This window comes from Nerophis ophidion, linkage group LG06 (genome assembly GCF_033978795.1).
Source record: "Nerophis ophidion isolate RoL-2023_Sa linkage group LG06, RoL_Noph_v1.0, whole genome shotgun sequence".
Classification (NCBI taxonomy): Eukaryota; Metazoa; Chordata; class Actinopteri; order Syngnathiformes; family Syngnathidae; genus Nerophis; species Nerophis ophidion.
The window spans coordinates 61957438-61978279 of NC_084616.1; the positions used below are offsets into that span (position 1 = coordinate 61957438).

General features: G+C 39.5%; 1 protein-coding gene across 1 annotated transcript in view; it reads left to right on the top strand.

Annotated features, from left to right (window-relative positions):
• The window catches only part of LOC133555068 (plakophilin-1), a 42326-nt gene that overhangs the window by 18381 nt on the left and 3103 nt on the right, over positions 1-20842 (top strand). Inside the window, exons 3-13 of the mRNA XM_061904511.1 lie at positions 4755-4922; positions 5030-5187; positions 5303-5444; positions 6779-6986; positions 7078-7246; positions 8469-8586; positions 12810-12974; positions 13053-13226; positions 15089-15242; positions 15334-15520; positions 18797-18881. Coding sequence (XP_061760495.1) covers positions 4755-4922; positions 5030-5187; positions 5303-5444; positions 6779-6986; positions 7078-7246; positions 8469-8586; positions 12810-12974; positions 13053-13226; positions 15089-15242; positions 15334-15520; positions 18797-18881 — 1728 coding nt within the window. The remainder of the gene's footprint in view (positions 1-4754; positions 4923-5029; positions 5188-5302; positions 5445-6778; positions 6987-7077; positions 7247-8468; positions 8587-12809; positions 12975-13052; positions 13227-15088; positions 15243-15333; positions 15521-18796; positions 18882-20842) is intronic.

The following is a 20842-nucleotide window of genomic DNA, read 5'->3' on the forward strand; positions in this document are numbered from 1 at the left end:
ATAATGTGTTAATAATTTCACACATAAGTCGCTCCTGAGTATAAGTCTCACCCCCAGTCAATGTGCTGTCAAACCTAAACCTTACCTAAAATGCAAAACTAACTTGGAAGTACAGTATATTACCATTATTCGACTTTCTGACAGTAAGTTGAGGCAATTGAAGGGAGAGCAGGTTCATCACATAAGAATGTATGTCATGACTTACTTTAGGGCAACATTTCTGACCTTCAGTGATTTCTAATTACGACCTAAATGGATGGATTGTGTTAATCACGTCTTTTTCGAATATTAGTTGCAGATGTCTTGTAATGTAACAAATATTTTTGAGTAAAGATAAATATTACCTAAGATATGTGTATTGTGTATTTGTCTTCTAGAATCGTGTCGATTGTGCAAAATTGCTTGTTAAGTCATCCGGTCTTAAAGGGGAACCGCACTTTTTTGGAATATTGCTTATCATTCACAATCCTTATGTAAGACTTTTGTGCATTCTAAATTGTAAATAAATACAAACAAAAGTCTGCTTACAATGGAGCCTATGAGAGTTCCTCTATTCTGCCTATAAAGCGCTCATCAACATTTTATGTTCAGTCTGTAAATATACATGTCATGTAGTAACAGGCATATTAATAAAAACCTGTAATATTCACGTTTTGCTATTTTAAGCATACGGCGGCACATTCATTTCACAAACGCATCACTACGTTCGCTTTTTCCTTCGACAATGTCACTGACTACTCCTCAGTGCAGACTTCTTGAGAGCCAACAAACATAAATAAATGTCACTTACTGTACAGTGTCTGCTGTCACTGTGATGCCTACTGTTAAAGTGTTGATATATTCCTGTTTAGATTAGATGAAGAATGACTCATAATCCTCACGAAGAAAAAAGGGGGGAAATTGAGCGTCTTTTTAGGTATTTTTTGCCATTTCCGGGTCGAAGTTAGATGTCAGCGTGGAGCAATTTCTCAGTTTATGCCGTAGCTATTAAAATGGATCATTTCATCGTTGGCGGTAACTTATAAAAACTGAGAAGGGCTGAACAAAATGGCACCGAAAAGGAAATCATGTACTGCAGATTACACGATATCAAATAATATTATTCATCTCATTCGCGGAAGAGACGAAGAAAATGTCGGCAATCGTCACACACACGTCAGCAATCGTCACACACACGTCAACCAATAAGAATTCGGCGGGTGAGGGTCATGACAGAAGTGTATTGTGGGTCATGGAATGCTAACTACCACATGCTATATGCTACTGCCGTAGATATTAAAATGGATCATTTCATTGTTGGCGGTAACTTATAAAAACTGAGAAGGACTGGACAAAAATGGCACCGAAAGGGAAATCATGTACTGCAGATTACAAGCTGGACATAGTGAAATATGCAGCAGAAAACAACAGGAGGAAGCAGCGCATACCTTTGGAGTTGGCAGAGTTGTTTAGAAGCGACATAGAGGAAGAAGATTTCATCGGATTTATTGATTAGGAGTGACGGATTGTTTTGTAAACGTAAAGCATGTTCTATATGTTATAGTTATTTGAATGACTCTTACCATAATATGTTACGTTAACATACCAGGCACCTTCTCAGTTGGTTATTTATGCGTCATATAACGTACACTTATTCCGCCTGTTTTTTACTATTTTTTATTCATTTTGAATTGCCTTTCAAATGTCTATTCTTGGTGTTGGATTTTATCAAATACATTTCCCCCAAAAATGCGACTTATACTCCAGTGCGACATATATATGTTTTTTTCCTTCTTAATTACGCATTTTCGGCCGGTGCAATTTATACTCCGGAGCGATTTATAATCCGAAAAAATACGGTACATTCCTACAGTGTTTCATGACCAGAACGACCAAAAAACTAACTTGCTACCCTCATTTTGCCAACGTTTCATTAGCTTTGAACCAACAATCACGGAGGAATTGTGACTTTTGTATGAAGTATGTCACCTCTACTGGCTGCCTCCAATGTATTTGTAATTCCTCTATGTATCACTAATTATTTTTTTTGTAACATGCTAAAAGAATAGGTGTACTTTTGTAGTTATTTCTCCATAATTCTGCACAATAACTCAGATATGGTAACATTGGCAAGCAGTAGAGAATATGTAGTAATTTTTGGTCCAGTACATGTTTTGCCTTATTCATTATTGACGTGTTTCTTGCTACTTTTTGTTGTATATTTTTTCATGAGATTTCCAGTTCATTTTATCATCCCAAAATACTTTTTTTTTTACTCATTTAATGTCAGTCTGTTTGAATTTGTGTTTGACTTTCTCTTCCGCTGTTACCAAATTGCATTATTTTACTTTTTTTCTGAGATTCAAATATAGTCTGTTTTTGTCAACTCATTTCTTTAATTTATTCATGTCTTCTGGTATTTGTTTTAGCTTCTGTGTGTTTTCTCCTCAACAAAATGCTGACCTTACCTTTACCATCTCTCCTTTTCCATTAATTGTTGGCTGTTTAACTAGTTCATATGTACAAAAACATAAAAATTGTCAATAGACAAGTGATTTTATCTCACAAGAAAGCTTTATACATACAAAATTGTTATGATTGTATGCTTATCAGAAATTAGCTGTACTTGTTATTGTACACGAATTGATCTCTAAACTTTGTTAATGGAAACACTAGCAATGGTGCGTTGTCTAATTTTGCACGGAGCTTTGGGAAGCAAACGGCATTTTGAAAGTAACTGCTCTCTCAGGGCTTATCAGACATTTTGTTGACAGATCCTCCCACTCATCATACTCTCAGAGCTCGGTAACCATGTTGACACATGGAAGCTTAGCAACTGGTTTGGTTTGAAACAAGAAGGACAAAAACACCATACTGTAGGGCTGTTTCATTTCTGTGGGACTGATATTGACGTTTTGCTAAGTCACATTAAACAATGTCAATTTTTCACCTGCAGTAATTAATGAAAGGTCAGGTGACATTGTAAGTTTACTTGATTTACATGTATTAGAGATCTAGCTTCTTAGACTCAGAGCGACTGTAAATATACAGGTTGAGCTGGTGTGCCGCCTCCACTGTGTGCACAAAGCACCTCTGTGAGAAACTGCTCTTGCGGCGAGTCTCCAATTGCAGATATTCTGTTACTTCATAGTGTGTGATTGGTGTTTTCTGCTGCCCTCAACATAAAGTAAAGAAGAAAAGAAACCGAAGGCATGTACGCGATCTTCTTTGGTTCACTAGTGGGAACATGTTAGTAGAAAGGCTTTAAGTCAAAGTTTTGCACCTCAGCAAATAACCATGTCTTGCTAAAGTGTCTTTTACTTCAAATAAAGTTTGATATATATATATATATATATATATATATATATATATATATATATACACAGTGGGGCAAACAAGTATTTAGTCAGCCACCGATTGTGCAAGTTCTCCCACTTAAAATGATGACAGAGGTCTGTCATTTTCATCATAGGTACACTTCAACTGTGAGAGACTGAATGTGAAAAAAAATCCAGGAATTCACATTGTAGGAATTTTAAAGAATTTATATGTAAATGATGGTGGAAATAAGTGTTTGGTCAACTATTCAAAGCTCTCACTGATGGAAGGCGGTTTTGGCTCAAAATCTCACGAAACATGGCCCCATTCATTCTTTCCTTAACACGGATCAATCGTCCTGTCCCCTTAGCAGAAAAACAGCCCCAAAGCATGAAGTTTCCACCCCCATGCTTCACAGTAGGTGTGGTGTTCCTGGGATGCAACTCAGTATTCTTCTTCCTCCAAACACTACAAGATGAGTTTATACCAAAACAAAAAGTTCTATTTTGTCTTCATCTGACCACATGACATTCTCCCAATCCTGTGCTGTATCATCCATGTATCCATTTTGGTATAAACTCAACTCGTCGTGTTTGAAGGAAGAAGAATACTGAGTTGCATCCCAAGAACACCATACCTACTGTGAAGCATGGGAGTGGAAACATCATGCTTTGGGGCTGTTTTTCTGCTAAGGGGACAGGACGATTGATCCGTGTTAAGGAAAGAATGAATAGGGCCATGTTTCGTGAGATTTTGAGCCAAAACCGCCTTCCATCAGTGAGAGCTTTGAATGGTTGACCAAATACTTATTTTGCACCATAATTTACAAATAAATTTTTTAAAATTCCTACAATTTGAATTCCTGGATTTTTTTTCACATTCTGTCTCTCACAGTTGAAGTGTACCTATGATGAAAATTACAGACCTCTGTCATCATTTTAAGTGGGAGAACTTGCACAATCGGTGGCTGACTAAATACTTTTTTGCCCCACTGTACAAATACACACACACATATCTATATACACTATATATGTGTATACATATGTATATGTGCAATTATATCCATCCATCCATCCATTTCTACTCTTATTCCCTTTGGGGTCACGGGGGGCGCCGGTGCCTATCTCAGCTACAATCGGGCAAAAGGCGGAGCACACCCTGGAAAAGTCGCCACATCATCGCAGGGCCAACACAGATTCACATTCACTGTGTGTATATATATATATACATATATATATATATATACATATATATATATATGTAGGTGTGGGAAAGAATCACAAGACTACTTCATCTCAGAGATGAAGTAGTCTTGTGATTCTTTCCCACACCTACATATTGCGCTCCACCACGGTATCGAGCACTATTCTCTGGATAATCCAATCAAGACATATATATATATTTTTTTTTTATTTTTTTATTTTTTTTTGTATTTTTTTTTTTTGTTCATTGTGTAGCTGCATGCCCAAAGGACCCGATCTTTGTCCGCTAAAAGCTTGGGAAGAAGAAACTACAGCACCTCCGGTGGATGGGAACAACAAATCAATGTTTCCAACTGGCCTCAAGTTCCCACTGAACTGCAACCAAGTCGCAGTGATCCGGCATTGGCTCCTCGACTCACCATGGTAATCACCTTTAAACTATGTAGAACTGGCATGTTGCAGCAAGTATTCATTTGGGTATTGTCATGCACTCCAGTACCAAATGCTTATTTTAATATATTTTTATTTAGAGAACCAAAGGACAGACTGTCCAGAGTCAGGTGAAAAGACACAGTACTTATTCTATCAACAATGGGTACCATACGGCGAGTGGCCAACAACGGGCTGCGGGACAACCGTCTGGCCAGTCTCAGGCAATCAAAACGTTCACTGCTGAGCAGAAATCAGCGTAAGTTTATTTCTTTCATAGGTTTGATTTTTTTTTTTTCAAGAAGTGTTTAGCAGGAGAGAAAATGTCTGCTGTTTCCAAACTAAGTGATTTTCTTCTTCATTTGTATCCGCAGCGCTGTCATTGCACCAAGCACATCAGATCTGACCATTAAGGAAGCTGTAGAGTTTCTCTCAAACCCTGAGGAGAAGTTCCAGTTGTGTGGGGCCAGCATGATTCAGCATAGCAGTTTTAAAGAAGACAGTGCCAAACAAGAGGTTAGACTCAAATGTAATTCATTCATCTGTTATGTGGGCTCTACCGAGGATGTCGTTGTGGTTTGTGCAGCCCTTTGAGACACTTGTGATTTAGGGCTATACAAATAAACATTGATTGATTGATTGATCTGAGTGAATATTAGGCCCACATGTTTTTAAAGGCCTACTGAAATGAGATTTTCTTATTTAAACGGTGATAGCAGGTCCATTCTATGTGTCATACTTGATCATTTTGCGATATTGCCATATTTTTGCTGAAAGGATTTAGTAGAGAATATCCACGATAAAGTTCGCAACTTTTGGTCGCTAACAGAAAAGCCCTGCCTCTACCGGAAGTCGCAGACGATCTCCTCACATATTCACATTGTTTTTAATGGGAGCCTCCAACAAAAACAGCTATTCGGACTGAGAAAATGACAATTTCCCCATTAATTTGAGCGAGGATGAAAGATTCGTGTTTGATGATATTGATAGCGACGGACTACAAAAAAAAAAAAAGTTACCAAAAAAAAACGCGATTGATTTGGGACAGATTTAGATGTTTTTAAACACATTTACTCGGATAATTCTGGGAAATCCCTTATCTTTCTAATGTTTTGCTAGTGTTTTAGTGAGTTTAACAGTACCTGATAGTCGGAGGGGTGTGTCCACGGGTGTGTTGACGCGCAGTGTCTCAGGGAAGTGGACGGCAGCTTTATGAGCGGCACAAGCTCAGCTGATCTCCGGTATGAAGCGACTTTTTACCACAATTTTCTCACCGAAACCTGCTGGTTAAAGTTATACTTTACAAATATCACCTTAAACAATGACACACTGTACATGAGTATGATCGGTTTAATGTTACTATATATGTATTTTCACCATGTGTATATTTTTTTGGTGTGTTCTTGGAACGGACTGAATTCACCTCTTATATTGTTTTGTTTCAATCATCTAACCAGAAGACTATTTAAGTGTGTGTGTGTGTGTGTGTGTATATGTAATGATTGAACAAAGAATCTAATGAATATACTGTATACTAGTTTGGTTATTACAAAATTTTCATGAAACATTTCAACTTAAAAAATATGGCATAATATTAACACTTTACTCTCCACATGTCCAGTATTTGTCATATTTATTTTTTAGTGTGGCCCCAATTGCGAGACTTTGTAAATTCAGGCAAAAAAACAACAATTTGTGTGCCCATGTGGCTCCTCAGTGTTGTAAATACCTGGTATACACCACAAAGAGTGATCAAATTGACTTCTGTTCAACAGTTGTAGGTAGGCCTTAAGTATATCCTGGCATTTTTAATCCACTTCCACACCTAAACTAATTAGTTTTTATATCAGGTTCTTCAGCTTGGAGGCATACCCCATCTGGTGACTCTACTGCGTAGCCCCAACCCTGCTGTGAGTCAGGCTGCTGCCGGGGCCTTAAGGAATCTGGTGTTCAAGAACCCAAGCAATAAGCAGCAAGTTCAAAGCTGCGGCGGCATAGCAAAAGCCCTGCAGTTACTGAAGGAGACAGATTGTTCCGAGACACAGAAACAAATTACAGGTAAGATATCCGAGTAGTTACAAAAAAAATAATCGAGCGGACGGTGAATTTCATTGCTCAGGTTGTACAATAAAAGTTGTTTTTCTGACAGGCCTGCTGTGGAACTTGTCCTCCGCTGACGAGCTAAAAAGAGAACTTATAGCCACAGCACTCCCTGTATTGACCGAGAATGTTGTGGCGCCATTCACCGGCTGGTCAGATGATAGCGCCACCAAAATCATACACCCGGAGGTGTTCTACAACACCACAGGGTGCCTGCGGTAAGAGCATGTCAAGAATGAAGTGCTCGTCTCATGTGTTGTAAATGCTTGTGACTATATACACATTAAGGCAGTGGTTCTCAACCTTTTTTCAGTGATGTACCCCCTGTGAACAGGTTTTTAATTCAAGTACCCCCTAATCAGAGCAAAGCATTTTTGGTTGACAAAAAGAGATAAAGAAGTAAAATACAGCACTATATCATCAGTTTCTGATTTATTATATTGCTCATTTGTAGTGGTCTTTCTTGAACTATTTGGAAAAAAATATATAAAAATAACAAAAAACTTGTTGAAAAATAAACAAGTGATTTAATTATAAATAAATATTTCTACACATAGAAGTAATCACCAACTTAAAATGCCCTCTTTTGGGATTGTAATAGAGATCCATCTGGATTCATGAACTTAATTCTAAACATCTCTTCACAAAAAAAGAAATCTTTAACATCAATATTTATGGAACATGTCCACCAAAAAAATCTAGCTGTCAACACTGGATATTGCATTGTTGCATTTCTTTTCACAGTTTAAGAACTTACATTCATATTTGGTTAAAGTATTATTCAATAAATATATTTATAAAGGATTTTTGAATTATTGCTCATTTTAGAATATTTTCAAAAAATCTCACGTACCCCTTGACATACCTTTAAGTACCCCCAAGGGTACGCATACCCCCATTTGAGAACCACTCCATTAAGGCATTAGAAGTAACTCGTTGTCTTAAAATACTCTTGATTAATTGATTAATCATGCATTTCAGAAGAAATAGTTATGCAAGGAAAATGCTTAGCACTAAAATTTACTACCAGCTCGCTTCTGGAACTACCCAGGATTCGCGTCAACTGACTCACCACAAACTTCTGTGGGATGCAAGAGACCTTTCTGATATTCACCCCTCATGTTATTCCTAGGTCTTTGGTTTAGAACTAGCGCCTTCAACAAACCACCCAAAAAAGTTAAAGACGGTGTTAAGTCTGGATTCCTGGCTGGCCTCTTATACGGATCATGGCGGCCTTTGTATTTCCCGAGGAAGTGTGCATTCTTTAGCAAAATGTGTAAAAATTCTACATTCTCCCAAGCACTGATAACTTGCTATTAAAGAACAGCATTTAAGCACAATAAATAATTCAATAGTATTTTGAAATAGGGAGCCACTTTCTTACTTTCGTCATGTCTTCTAAAAAGAAAAAACTAAAAAAAAGCATTCAAATTTGTGCAGGAACCTGAGCTCTGCGCAGCTGGGACAGAGGACAGCCATGAGAGACTGTCGTGGACTTATTGACTCCCTGATGTCTTACCTGGAGACTTGCGTGGAAAAAGACGATCCAGATGACAAGGTTACCCAAAACATTGCTTTGAAATGCCTGCTTTAAATTTAGTTTCAGCTAAAAATGCTGCTATTCATAGAAATAGATGAGGTCCAAGTGTTGAATCCTTTAATCAATAATTTCTAAATTGTCATTTCTTTGTCAATATTACAAGTTCTGTCAAAGCAGGGTTTATTTAGACACTTAACACTGTCACATGACAATTAGGACCATGTTACGCAACATTCAGCTGACAGACAAGGATTTTTGATACTGTGACCAATTTACCTTCATGTGTCATGTGACACTCATCGCTCCTTTGCAAGCACATTTAGCAAAGAACTTTAAAGGCCTACTGAAATTAGATTTTCGTATTTAAACGGGGATAGCAGGTCCATTCTATGTGTCATACTTGATCATTTCGCGATATCGCGATATTTTTGCTGAAAGGATTTAGTAGAGAACATCCACGATAAAGTTGGCAACTTTTGGTGCTGATAAAAAAGCCTTGACTGTACCGGAAGTAGCAGACAATGACGTCACAAGGGTGAGGGCTCCTCACGTTATCACATTGTTTTTAATGGGAGCCTCCAGCAGCAAGAGCTATTCGGACCGAGAAAACGATAATTTCCCCATTAATTTGAGCGAGGATGAAAGATTCGTGGATGATGATATTGATAGCGAAGGACTAGAAAAAGAATAAGAAAATAAATAAAGTTTTTAAAAAAAGGCGATTGCATTGGGACGGATTCAGATGTTTTTAGACACATTTACTAGGATAATTCTGGGAAATCCCTTATCTTTCTATTGTGTTGCTAGTGTTTTAGTGAGATTAAATAGTACCTGATAGTCGGAGAGGTGTGTCCAAGGGTGTCTTGAGGCCAGTGTCTGAGGGAAGTCACTGCAGATACAAGGACAGCACAAACTCCACCGATCTCCTGTAAGAGGCGACTTTTTAACCACAATTTTCTCACCGAAACCTGCCGGTTGACAAGTGGTCGGGATTCATGTTCGCTTGACCGCTCTGATCCATAGGAAAGTTTCACCTCCGGGAATTTTAAACAAGGAATCACCGTCTGTTTGTGTGGCTAAAGGCTAAAGCTTCCCAACTCCATCTTTCTACTTTGACTTCTCCATTATTAATTCAACAAATTGCAAAAGATTCAACAACACAGATGTCCAGAATACTGTTTAATTGCGCGATGAAAAGAGACACTTTTAGCCGCAAGTGGTGCTGCGCTAATATTTCCTGACAGTTTGTGACGTCACGCGCACGTGTCATCATTCCGCGACGTTTTCAGCAAGAAACTCCGCGAGAAATTTAAAATTGCAATTTAGTAAACTAAACCGGCCGTATTGGCATGTGTTGCAATGTTAATATTTCATCATTGATATATAAACTATCAGACTGCGTGGTCGGTAGTAGTGGGTTTCAGTAGGCCTTTAATTTCCTTTCTATTTTGTTTCACTGACTTTTCCTGTCAGTCTAGCCTTTGGCATCAGTCCACAGCTAATTGAACTTTAGTCTGAAAGGGCCTTACTCTACAATTTGCACTGACATGTTTTTTTACACACTTTAAGTTAGTTCTCTTATTTGTAAGTTCGGCCCACGTGCTTATGTCTGGCAGAAAGGCTGGCTCATTACAAATGAGGCGGACTTTGCCATGATGCTTTTTCGGGCTGTGTGAAAAGCACGGAACACGAAGTTGTACTAAAACACTCTTGAATGTCATTAAAGTTTGTATAAAAGATAACATTTTAAATTTGAAAACGCCGTATCAATCCGTGCCGTGCTTGTCATGTGCATGTGTGTCGTCATGGTGATGTACTGTAGTGTGTGTATTAGAGATGTGCGGTTTGCGGTCTCATCCGCGGAGTCCGCGGATAAACCGCGGGTCAGGCGGGTGACATGACAAAAAAATAGATTGTAATTAGATTCGGGCAGGTGGTGGATGAACCATCCGGAAATATTTGATATACATGGTTCTTGGATCGGAATCCTTTACCATTCATTGAGCCATTTAAGACCCGTGTCACAAAGCGAAGAAGACAATAGGAGACGCCAACATTCTCTAGCATGCCTGCCGCAGTCACCCAGGTAATAAGTATTAGGGCGTGCTATGAAGCCATTGGCTTTGTCGCCTTCAACATGTTCGAACCGTTTATCAGTCCAGCAACATGTTGTGTGTGGCTTCCGCAGCAACACGCACACGACTGCAAGGCATACTGGGTGACACAGAGTACACTAATGGTTGTGAAATAAACAATTTTAACACTCTTAGTAATATGCGCCACGCTGTGAAGCCACACCAAACAAGATTGACAAACACATTTCTGGAGAACATCCTCCCAGTAACATAACATAAAAGCAACACAACAAATACCCAGAATAATTTGTATCCATGACAATTCCTGATTATTTTGTACACCCCGCTAGCAGCAAACCCCGACATGCCCCCCGTGCGTCGGTAAGGTGGGCGTGGTTGGGAGCGCGGGGGTGTAAAATATATTCAGGAGGTGTCACAGATACAAAGGATTCTGGGTATTTGTTGTGTTGTGTTTATGTTGTGTTACTGTGAGGATGTTCTCCCGAAATGTGTTTGTCAATCTTGTTTGGTGTGGCTTCACAGCGTGGCGCATATTAGTAAGAGTGTTAAAATTGTTTATATCACAACCATCAGTGTACTCTGTATCACCCAGTAAGCCTTTCAATCTTGTACGTGTGATTGCGGAAGCTGCACACAACAAGTTGCCGGACTAACAATCGGTTTGTATTGAAGGTGTCAAAGTCAATAGCTTCACAGCACGCCCTTATTCCTGTCATCAGGATGAACACCATTGGAAATTTGCGAGAACGTTAGCGGCTGCCATTGTCTTCATTACTCTGTAATACGGGTTTAAATAGCTCTGTGAGTGGTAAAGGTGGCCGACCTCTGATGTATTTCAACGGGCGGTACGGTTCTGATAAAATGTTGGTTCGGTGGACGGCGGGTGGATGACAACTTTGGTGATGCGGTTGCAGATGATATAATTGCCTATCCGCGCATCTCTAGTGTGTATACATGTGCAACAGCGTCTTCCTCCTGGCTTGATGTAACCCTGTAGATGAAATGTTCTTTCATTTAATATTATAACTACCTTGAGGTTATTTGGGATGTTAAGAATTAGTTATGTTTGGTATAAATATTTGTGAAGCCGTGATGCATCATGATGGGGGGAGCACGACAACTGACAGTTTGATACTAACTGTTAAAAATCAATCAAATTAATTAATTATGTACAGAATGTACTCTCTATGAAACAGTTACATAGTTCAATGGTCCAGACAGATATAGTCGTTGTCCACATGCATTGAACGTCTGTTAGTACCAGGTTGTCCAAACAACCTTCCGCTATGGCTGCACTCTTCTTTTCTTCCACTTAAGACTTAGACTTAGGGACTTAGACTTCCTTTTATTTTAATTCAAATTTGAACTTTACAGTACAAATAACAACAACATTTTGCCGCATTAAGGATACGAGGCAATGATGTGCATTTCGATTTTTGAGAGTTAAGTCACTGGTAAGTGCTGCTATTTGAGCTATTTTTAGAACAGGCCAGCGGGCTACTCATCTGGTCCTTACGGGTTATCTGGTGCCCGCGGGCAGTGCGTTGGTGACCCATGGCCTAATATATAAAATATATCCATTATTGCCAATCAAAATGATTGTGACACAATATACATGATGAGGTCACATTGACCACGCCCCCAGCCATGCCCCCCACCAAATATATAGTGGCAATCTGGGGGTAACCCTTTGAGCCAGACTGTCCCACAACAAGAATAGACAGCAAAAGAAGGCACTTATCAACTACAGTGTAAAATGGCGGACTCCTGCAAAGCTCTTTGGGTAAATTTCTACCATATATGGAGACATCTGCTGACGTCACCAATTGGAAAAACGTCACAAATTGGGCAAATTCCAAACTGCCTATTTGGAGGAAGTATGAAGGAAAACAATATTGTTTTATAAATATCTCCGCCATGCGTCCATGATTTGATTTAAAAATTCTGGGACTTATGCAGTTCCCTACTACACAAAAACAGGTACCAATTATTTTGTAAGTCACGGGGAAGGGAAAATTGTTTTTATTTTGGCACACGTGAAAATGGGGCCCTGAATTACAATAGAACTCTTACTGGTTAGGTCGATATTTTGTTAATGAAATTATGTTTTGTTAACCATAGTTGCTTTATTTTCCTCTTGTGTAGTCCGTGGAGAACTGTGCATGTATCCTCCACAATTTGACCTACAAGCTGGAGACCGAGTCCCCAAAATGCTTTGCCAAATACATCCCTTCAACAGACAGCCAATATGGCAAAAAAAAACAGACTGTTGGTTGCTTCAGCCCCAAAAGCAGTAAGGCTCAAAAGCAGGTAACTGTCTACTCAAACCTCCATTGTTGTTAGTCTGGTATCCTACGTGACCTCTACCTCATCTTCTTCTCTCATCAGTTTACATTCGATGCTCATGAAGAACAGACTGGTGAAGTTGCAAAAGGCGCTAAGTTGTTGTGCGATCCCAAAGCCATGAAGACCTACTTGTCTCTACTCAGCACGTCCCAGAAAGATGCCACTTTGGAAGCGTGCAGTGGCGCACTGCAGAACCTGACTGCCAGCAAAGAAATAGTGAGTGATTTGGATCAATATAGTAACTATTTCTCGATATGGATGCACTAATTACAAACCCCGTTTCCATATGAGTTGGGAAATTGTGTGAGATGTAAATATAAGTGGAATACAAGGATTTGCAAATTCTTTTCAACCCATATTCAATAGAATGCACAACAAAGACAAGATATTTGATGTTCAAACTCATAAACTTTTTTTTTTTTGCAAATAATAATTAACTTAGAATTTCATGGCTGCAACATGTGCCAAAGTAGTTGGGAAAGGGCATGTTCACCAAAGTGTTACATCACCTTTTATTTTAACAACACTCAATAAACATTTGGGAACTGAGGAAACTAATTGTTGAAGCTTTGGAAGTGGAATTCTTTACCATTCTTGCTCGATTTTCAGCCGAAGTTGTTCAACAGTCCGGGGTTTTGTTGTTGTATTTTACGCTTCATAATGCGCCACACATTTTCGATGGGGGACATGTCTGGACTGAAGTCGGGCCAGGAAAGTACCCGCACTCTTTTACTACGAAGCCACGCTGTTGTAACAAGTGGCTTGGCATTGTTTTGCTTAAATAAGCAAGGGTGTACATGATAACGTTGCTTGGATGACAACATATGTTGTTCCAAAACCTGTATGGACCATTCAGCATTAATGGTGCCTTCACAGATGTGTAAGTTACCCATGCCTTGGCCACTAATACACCCCCATACCATCACAGATGCTGGCTTTTGAACTTTGCGCCTAGAACAATCCGGATGGTTATTTTCCTCTTTGTTCTGGCGGACACTACGTCCACAGTTTCCAAATATAATTTGAAATGTGGACTCGTCAGACCACAGAACACTTTTCCACTTTGCATCAGTTCATCTTAGATGAGCTCGGGCCCAGAGAAGCCTGCGGCGTTCCTGGGTGTTGTTGATAAATGGCTTTCGCTTTACATAATAGAGTTTTAACTTGCACTTACAGATGTAGCGACCAACTGCAATTACTGACAGTAGTTTTATGAAGTGTTCCTGAGCCCATGTGGTGATATCCTTTACACACTGACGTCGGTTTTTGATGCAGTACCGCCTGAGGGATCAAAGGTCCGTAATATCATCGCTTACGTGCAGTGATTTCTCCAGATTCTCTGAACATTTTGATGATTTTACGGACCGTAGATGGTAAAATCCCTAAATTCCTTGCAATAGCTCATTGAGAAATGTTGTTCTATAACTGTTCGACAATTTGCTTACAAATTGGTGATCCTCACCCCATCCTTGTTTGTGAATTACTTAGCATTTCATGGAAGCTATTTTTATACCCAATCATGGCACCCACCTGTTCCCAATTAGCCTGCACACCTGTGGGATGTTCCAAATAAGTGTTTGATGAGCATTCCTCAACTTTATCAGTATTTATTTTCACCTTTCCCAACTTCTTTGTCACGTTTTGCTGGCATCAAATTCTAAAGTTAATGATTATTTGAAAAAAATTTGTTTTTTATCAGTCTGAACATCAAATATGTTGTCTATGTAGCATATTCAACTGAATATTGGTTGAAAAGGATTTGCAAATCATTTTATTCCGTTTATATTTACATCTAACACAATTTTCCAACTCATATGGAAATGGGGTTTGTATATTGACCAGACTCCTTCATCTGCTGTATATTAAAGTGTCTGGCATCCATTTGGACGTAGGTTACCAATATGAGTCCTTGCGATGATTTAAGAAAATATTTGTAATATTTAGAACGGACTGTTTTATGAAAATATATATTCAGCATATATTACTGTACAATGTAAAGAAAAAAATTACATCAAAGGAAAGTAGGAAGCATGCTCATACAACGTATGACTGGTAAAGGTGAGTCTCATCTGTCTCAGGGGTCCAGCGGCGTTGGTCAGATTCTAGTCCAGCAGTTGAATGCTCTGTCACACATAACTCCTCTGTTAGAGTCACCCAACCAGAGCCTTCAGAAGACCGCCGTCTCTCTGCTGGGCAACATGTGTCGGGGCAGCAACTTGCACACCTCCATGGGTGAGAAGCATTACATGTTCCCGCCAAACGCTTTCACTCATTCCTCTCATTCCCTTGCAGCAGTTTTGAATCTCGTATATATTTTCTGCAGCCAAAGATGTATTACCAGAGCTCGCAGGCTTCCTCTCCGCTGGACCCCGGGAGCTTGGCAACTCTGATGAAACCGTGGCGACAGCTTGCAACACAGTGCGGAATCTGGTGATGGCGGACCCGGAGGCCAGCAAGAAGTTTATTGACGAGAAATTGGTGACAACATTGACTGACATTAGCAAGAATGCGTGAGTTATTCTGAATCACTTTTAAGGTGGAGAGTAAAAGTTTGATACGTGAAAGTAATCATAGTACAGTGTTCCCTCGTTTAGAGGAAAGTAGAGACCATATGTGGCTCTTTTGATGACTGCATCTGGCTCTCGGATAAATCTTAGCTGACATTGCTTAACACGATAAGTAATTAATAATTCCGCTGGTAATCACAGTGTTAAAAATAAAGTTCAAATTATAAAACATTCTCATGCATTTTAATCCAACCATCCGTTTTCTATTGCACCTGTTCAAGATGTCGCATTAATGGTAAGAAGTATTATATTTATTATTGGTTAACTTTACACGGACGGCGTGGCGCAGTGGGTGAGTGGCCGTGCGCAACCCGAGGGTCCCTGGTTCAATCCCCACCTAGTACCAACCTCGTCACGTTCGTTGTGTCCGTGTCCTGAGTAAGACACTTCACCCTTGCTCCTGATGGGTGCTGGTTAGCGCCTTGCATGCCAGCTCCCTCCATTAGTTTGTGAATCTGTGTGTGAATGGGTAAATGTGGAAGTAGTGTCAAAGCACTTTGAGTACCTTGAAGGTAGAAAAGCGCTATACAAGTACAACCCATTTATCATTTATTTATTTAGAATAACACTGTTATTAAAAAGAACAAGAGACTTATTATAAACTAAAAATGTTGGTCTGACTTAAAAATGCACGCATTTAGTTGTATTCAGTGTTAAAAAATATTATATGGCTATCACGGAAATACATTTTGAAATTTTTGGCTTTCATGGCTCTCTCGGCCAAAAAGGTTCCCGACCCCTGTTTTAGATTATGGGGAGATTTGTTGATCCTGTGACGGCAGCCTACAGACGAGTATCATTCCTTCCACTGACGGAGGACACTGACTGTCGCTGAGCCTATCAGCGACAAGTATAATAACTGGGCAGTGGTTGGTCGCCATTAGTCAACAGTGTGGCTCACTAGCTCAAGCATGGCGTCTGTAGCTGCGTAATAACAAATGCATGTTATAATGCATGTACAGTAAACCTCAATTTACCAGCCTAATTGGTTTTGTGACAGAGCTCTTGACTCAAAACACTCGGATCCCAAATCAACATTTCCCATTCAGAAAGGAATTCAATTCAGCTTAATTTTACATTTTTTTTACTGAATGAGACCCCTGGAATGTACATGAAAATAAAGAATGTGGGATTTACAATATTAACTATGAAGGATAAAACACTGAATATTGACAACATATGAACATCACCCCCCTTCTCCATCCACATATTGTACAATCAAGCGAAACACAACAAAAATGCAACAAACAGTGAAATATGAATGCAAATGGTAAAAAAGAACAAAAAAACCCCCACCTAAAATCTGATGTATATGAATATACTGTAAAAATCTCCTTCCGCGTCTGTCCCTGACACCTGCATTTTAGGCTCTGGAAACACTCCCCACCCACACTGCTTAGTGGCTGGTCTGAGCTGCTGTTACTGAGATGACCAAAGTAATTAATTAGATGACCATAGTAACTAATTAGATTACCATAGTAACTAGTATATCATGCAAAAGCGGAGATTTCAACAATTGAAATACTTTGAATAGTTCAGAACTTACGATCATTATAAAACATGAGTGCACATCATAATAGCAGCTACACTTTCCATCTTAAAGATCTAAAAAAAATATTTGAGAATGTCCGGCGGGCCAGATTGAAAAGCTTAACGGGCCGCATGTGGCCTTAATTTGCCCAGGTCTGATGTACAGGATGAGTCGGGTGTGGCTTGACCTCCACCGAACCCCTGAGGCCGACTCACCGAACCCCCAGGGTTCGATCGAACCCAAGTTAGGAACCACTGCCCTAAAGTGACACTGATCGGATATTTTTCCCCAGTCTAAGTGCTTCAAATCTAAACTTTCTGCATCAGATTCAGACTACATCAGGACTACGTTTACACTGCAGGCTACAGTAGCCAAAATCATATTTGTTTCCAGCTGACTGTTTGTGCACCTGGGGATAGGTTGATTGGCAACACTAAATTGGCCCTAGTGTGTGAATGTGAGTGTGAATGTTAGCTGTCCATCTGTGTTGGCCCTGCGATGAGGTGGTGACTTGTCCAGAGTGTACGCTGCCTTCCGCCCGAATGCAGCTGAAATAGGTTCCAGCGACACCCGAACGGGACAAGCAGTAGAAAATGGATGGATGGATGTTTACAGTGCAAGTAAAATGTGATATTTATCAGATTCCAGTATAAACACAGGCCCCAATGTCAATGACGGGCAGTAACGAGCTACATATAGCAAAGCTATGTAGCTTAACTACATACCCCAATAGCTTGGCAGTAGCCTAGCTACTTGAAACGAGTCGTGATTTCTGTAGCGTAGCTATTTTTAGACTGACATAGCGAGGTAGCTTACGTCAGTCAATATCATGCCCTAATACCCTACTGTGCAATACTACCCTTCGAGTGCAATACGTCCGACACTGATTGTTATTTATTACTTCGGTACTGTTATCTTGTTCTGTATATTGTACAGTATTTTGTATTTTTATAGTGTTTTGTATATTGTACAGGATTGCTTATTATTTTTATTGGATAGTAGTCTGTTTATTTCAACTGTTAGTTTTTTCCTTTATTACCTCTTGTGTTATATTATATGTTTGGTGCTAGCGGGTGTATAATATAGCCAAGATTCATGGATGTATTGGAATTCTGGGTAATTCTTATGTTGCGTTTATAATGTGTTACAGAGCCAATGTTCTCCAGAAATGTGTTTGGTGTGGGTTCACAGAGTGTGGCGCATATTAGTAGGAGTGTTAAAGACAAGTTGTTTTATATCACAACCATCAGTGTGATCTGTATGGCTGTGGAACAAGACCCCTGGTTTACACATAGTAAAAGCAAAAAAAAAAAGACTCCGCCATTTTGGAAATGACGACAGGGGAAACGTCACTCGTGACGTCACGACTTTGACCCGGCGGTAAAAGTAAGCATGCGCTAATGAATTCAGGGAGCGAGCTTGACCCGGTAGTAATTCAAGGCAGGCGCATATTACATGCCCGGCGGCTACTCAAGAAAATACGGTAATTTAAAAAAACAAGCACATTGAGACTAAATATACACACTGGTTTGAACATGTTGAGTGTATGAATCACAATATATTGCCTTTAATTTGTTTAGTCATGCGTGTATTTACATCAAAATATAGGGTAAAAATATTTGATTAAGACATATCACATTTCTAAGTTGCTGTTTTTACATAACTTGACTTCTCCTCTCCTGTCCCAGCTCTTTAACCAAAGGCAGCACAGCAGCCTCAGTCTTTCTCTACCATCTATGGAATGACAAGAATTTGCAGAACACTTTGAAAAAGGTAATCAATTAAACATGCACGTTTAATACTTCCACAACACGTCCACATAGGTTGTATTTGCACATGTCCTTGCACCCGCAGCAGTAGGGACCGAGCTGGGATGGGCATGTGGGTTTGTGTGGGTTATTTTTCTGGCTGCGCTGTCACTTTCTCTGTCGAGCCCCACCCAAGACGTTCATTGAATACAGAAACAGTCTCTCTGGAATCCTGGCAGACTGGTTCTCGGCGCTCACCATCTATAGTGGGGAGGTGTAAAAATGAGAGCCTTAATAAGGGTAAAGACACTTTTAAAGCTCAGATTCTGCAATAGCTGTCAAGAAAACACACTTTACTTAGCTTTGACTTTGAGGGAGGAGTGTGACGTACTGTACAGGTTATGCTTTAACAACACTACTCTCTCGTATTCTTTTATACTGCATGACAACAACCAGAACTTTCCATGAATGTGCAAACAAAAGTAGATTTTAGCATGTTTTACAATTTCATTGCTGTTTGCACTTGCCCCAAAGTGGGTACAGTAAAGTTAGACTCAGACAAAATGTATTAATCCACAAGGGAAACATTCTGTGTATACTTAACATTAAGCACACAGTCAAGTCAATTGGAACTTCACGTTACTTTTTGTGTGGCTCCCTGGTCTATAAATGTACTTAGCATTTGGTGTGGAATAGTGTTATTTCAAAAGTTCCCTTAAGACTTTGCACAGCGCGTTCATGTCACTTGTCTTTAAAAATACACTTTCACTTTCATACATTTAACAGTGTACTGTAAATAAGGGCTGCAAATATCAATTTTATCAGTAATAGAGTAATCTATTGATTAGTCTGTTTGATTATCCGAATAATCGGATAAAACACACCATGTGACAATCATTGGTACTTTCCTTTCCTTTTACTTTATAGCCTCGATGAGTATTAGTTTAAATAACCTTAATTTGTTCTGCTAAATCATCAACATTGAAATTGCACTTACAACAAGTTCGTTAACAAACGAAAAACAATACAACTCTGGTGTTCGCTTCCACGCACCAACACACCACCACTCTGCGCTCTATTTTTAACGGCTGTGTGGAAACTCTGTCCGTATGTTTCAAATTCTGGGTACTTCATGCGGTCCAGGTTTGATCATATGTTTTTAGTTCCGCTCATAAAACGATTATTCAAAGCAACAGAATACAAATTGAAGCTTTTTTCTATTCGATTAACTGTTGCAGCCCTAACAAGAAATAAAATGTTGTTTTATAGCGATCCACAGTACCAAACTGAAGTGCATGCCATAACTCTCCCATCCAAAGGCAAAACCCAGTAACTCAATTTTGGTCAAAACTGAGCTGATGATAATTTTGGAGTTCCTAGGTGATGTGCTTTACATTAGTGTATGCGATATTGTAATTTGTTCCGTAAGTAAGCTGTTATGCGCATGGCAGGACCTAGCAACTACCACATGACCGCGTAGATACAACAGAAAAACCTAGTATCTCAAGGGACCAATCGGAGCTTCTTTGTCAGTCGCCTTATTGTCTTTAATGAGACATTTGCACGAATGGGGGCCGACGGTCAACCTGATTATGTGATATTATGGCACGAGGGGATATTTGGAAGATTGGCCCAGGACGTTGCAAGCACCTTCATTAAATGTATTGTTCTTGATTCTTCCCCTTGCATACTCTTTTGGGCAGATAACTGTGGAGGTCAAAAATAAAAACTGGACGCTGTACACGGCTCTTGCCCAATGTGCAAACGCAGAATGGGGCCCATCCGAGACTGTGATAAAATATCTGGAGAAAGGGCACACGTTCATGAGAGCAGATTCAATCCATGGCTCAATCGGCAAGAAAATGAAAGCTCAAGAAAACATCTATACGTTTGATGATTTTGTAGATCTTTGTAAGACAGCATCAAGATAGATTGGTTTTCCTTTGTTTTCTCAAAATCAGCTAGAAGTGAGTTACTAGGTTTTGC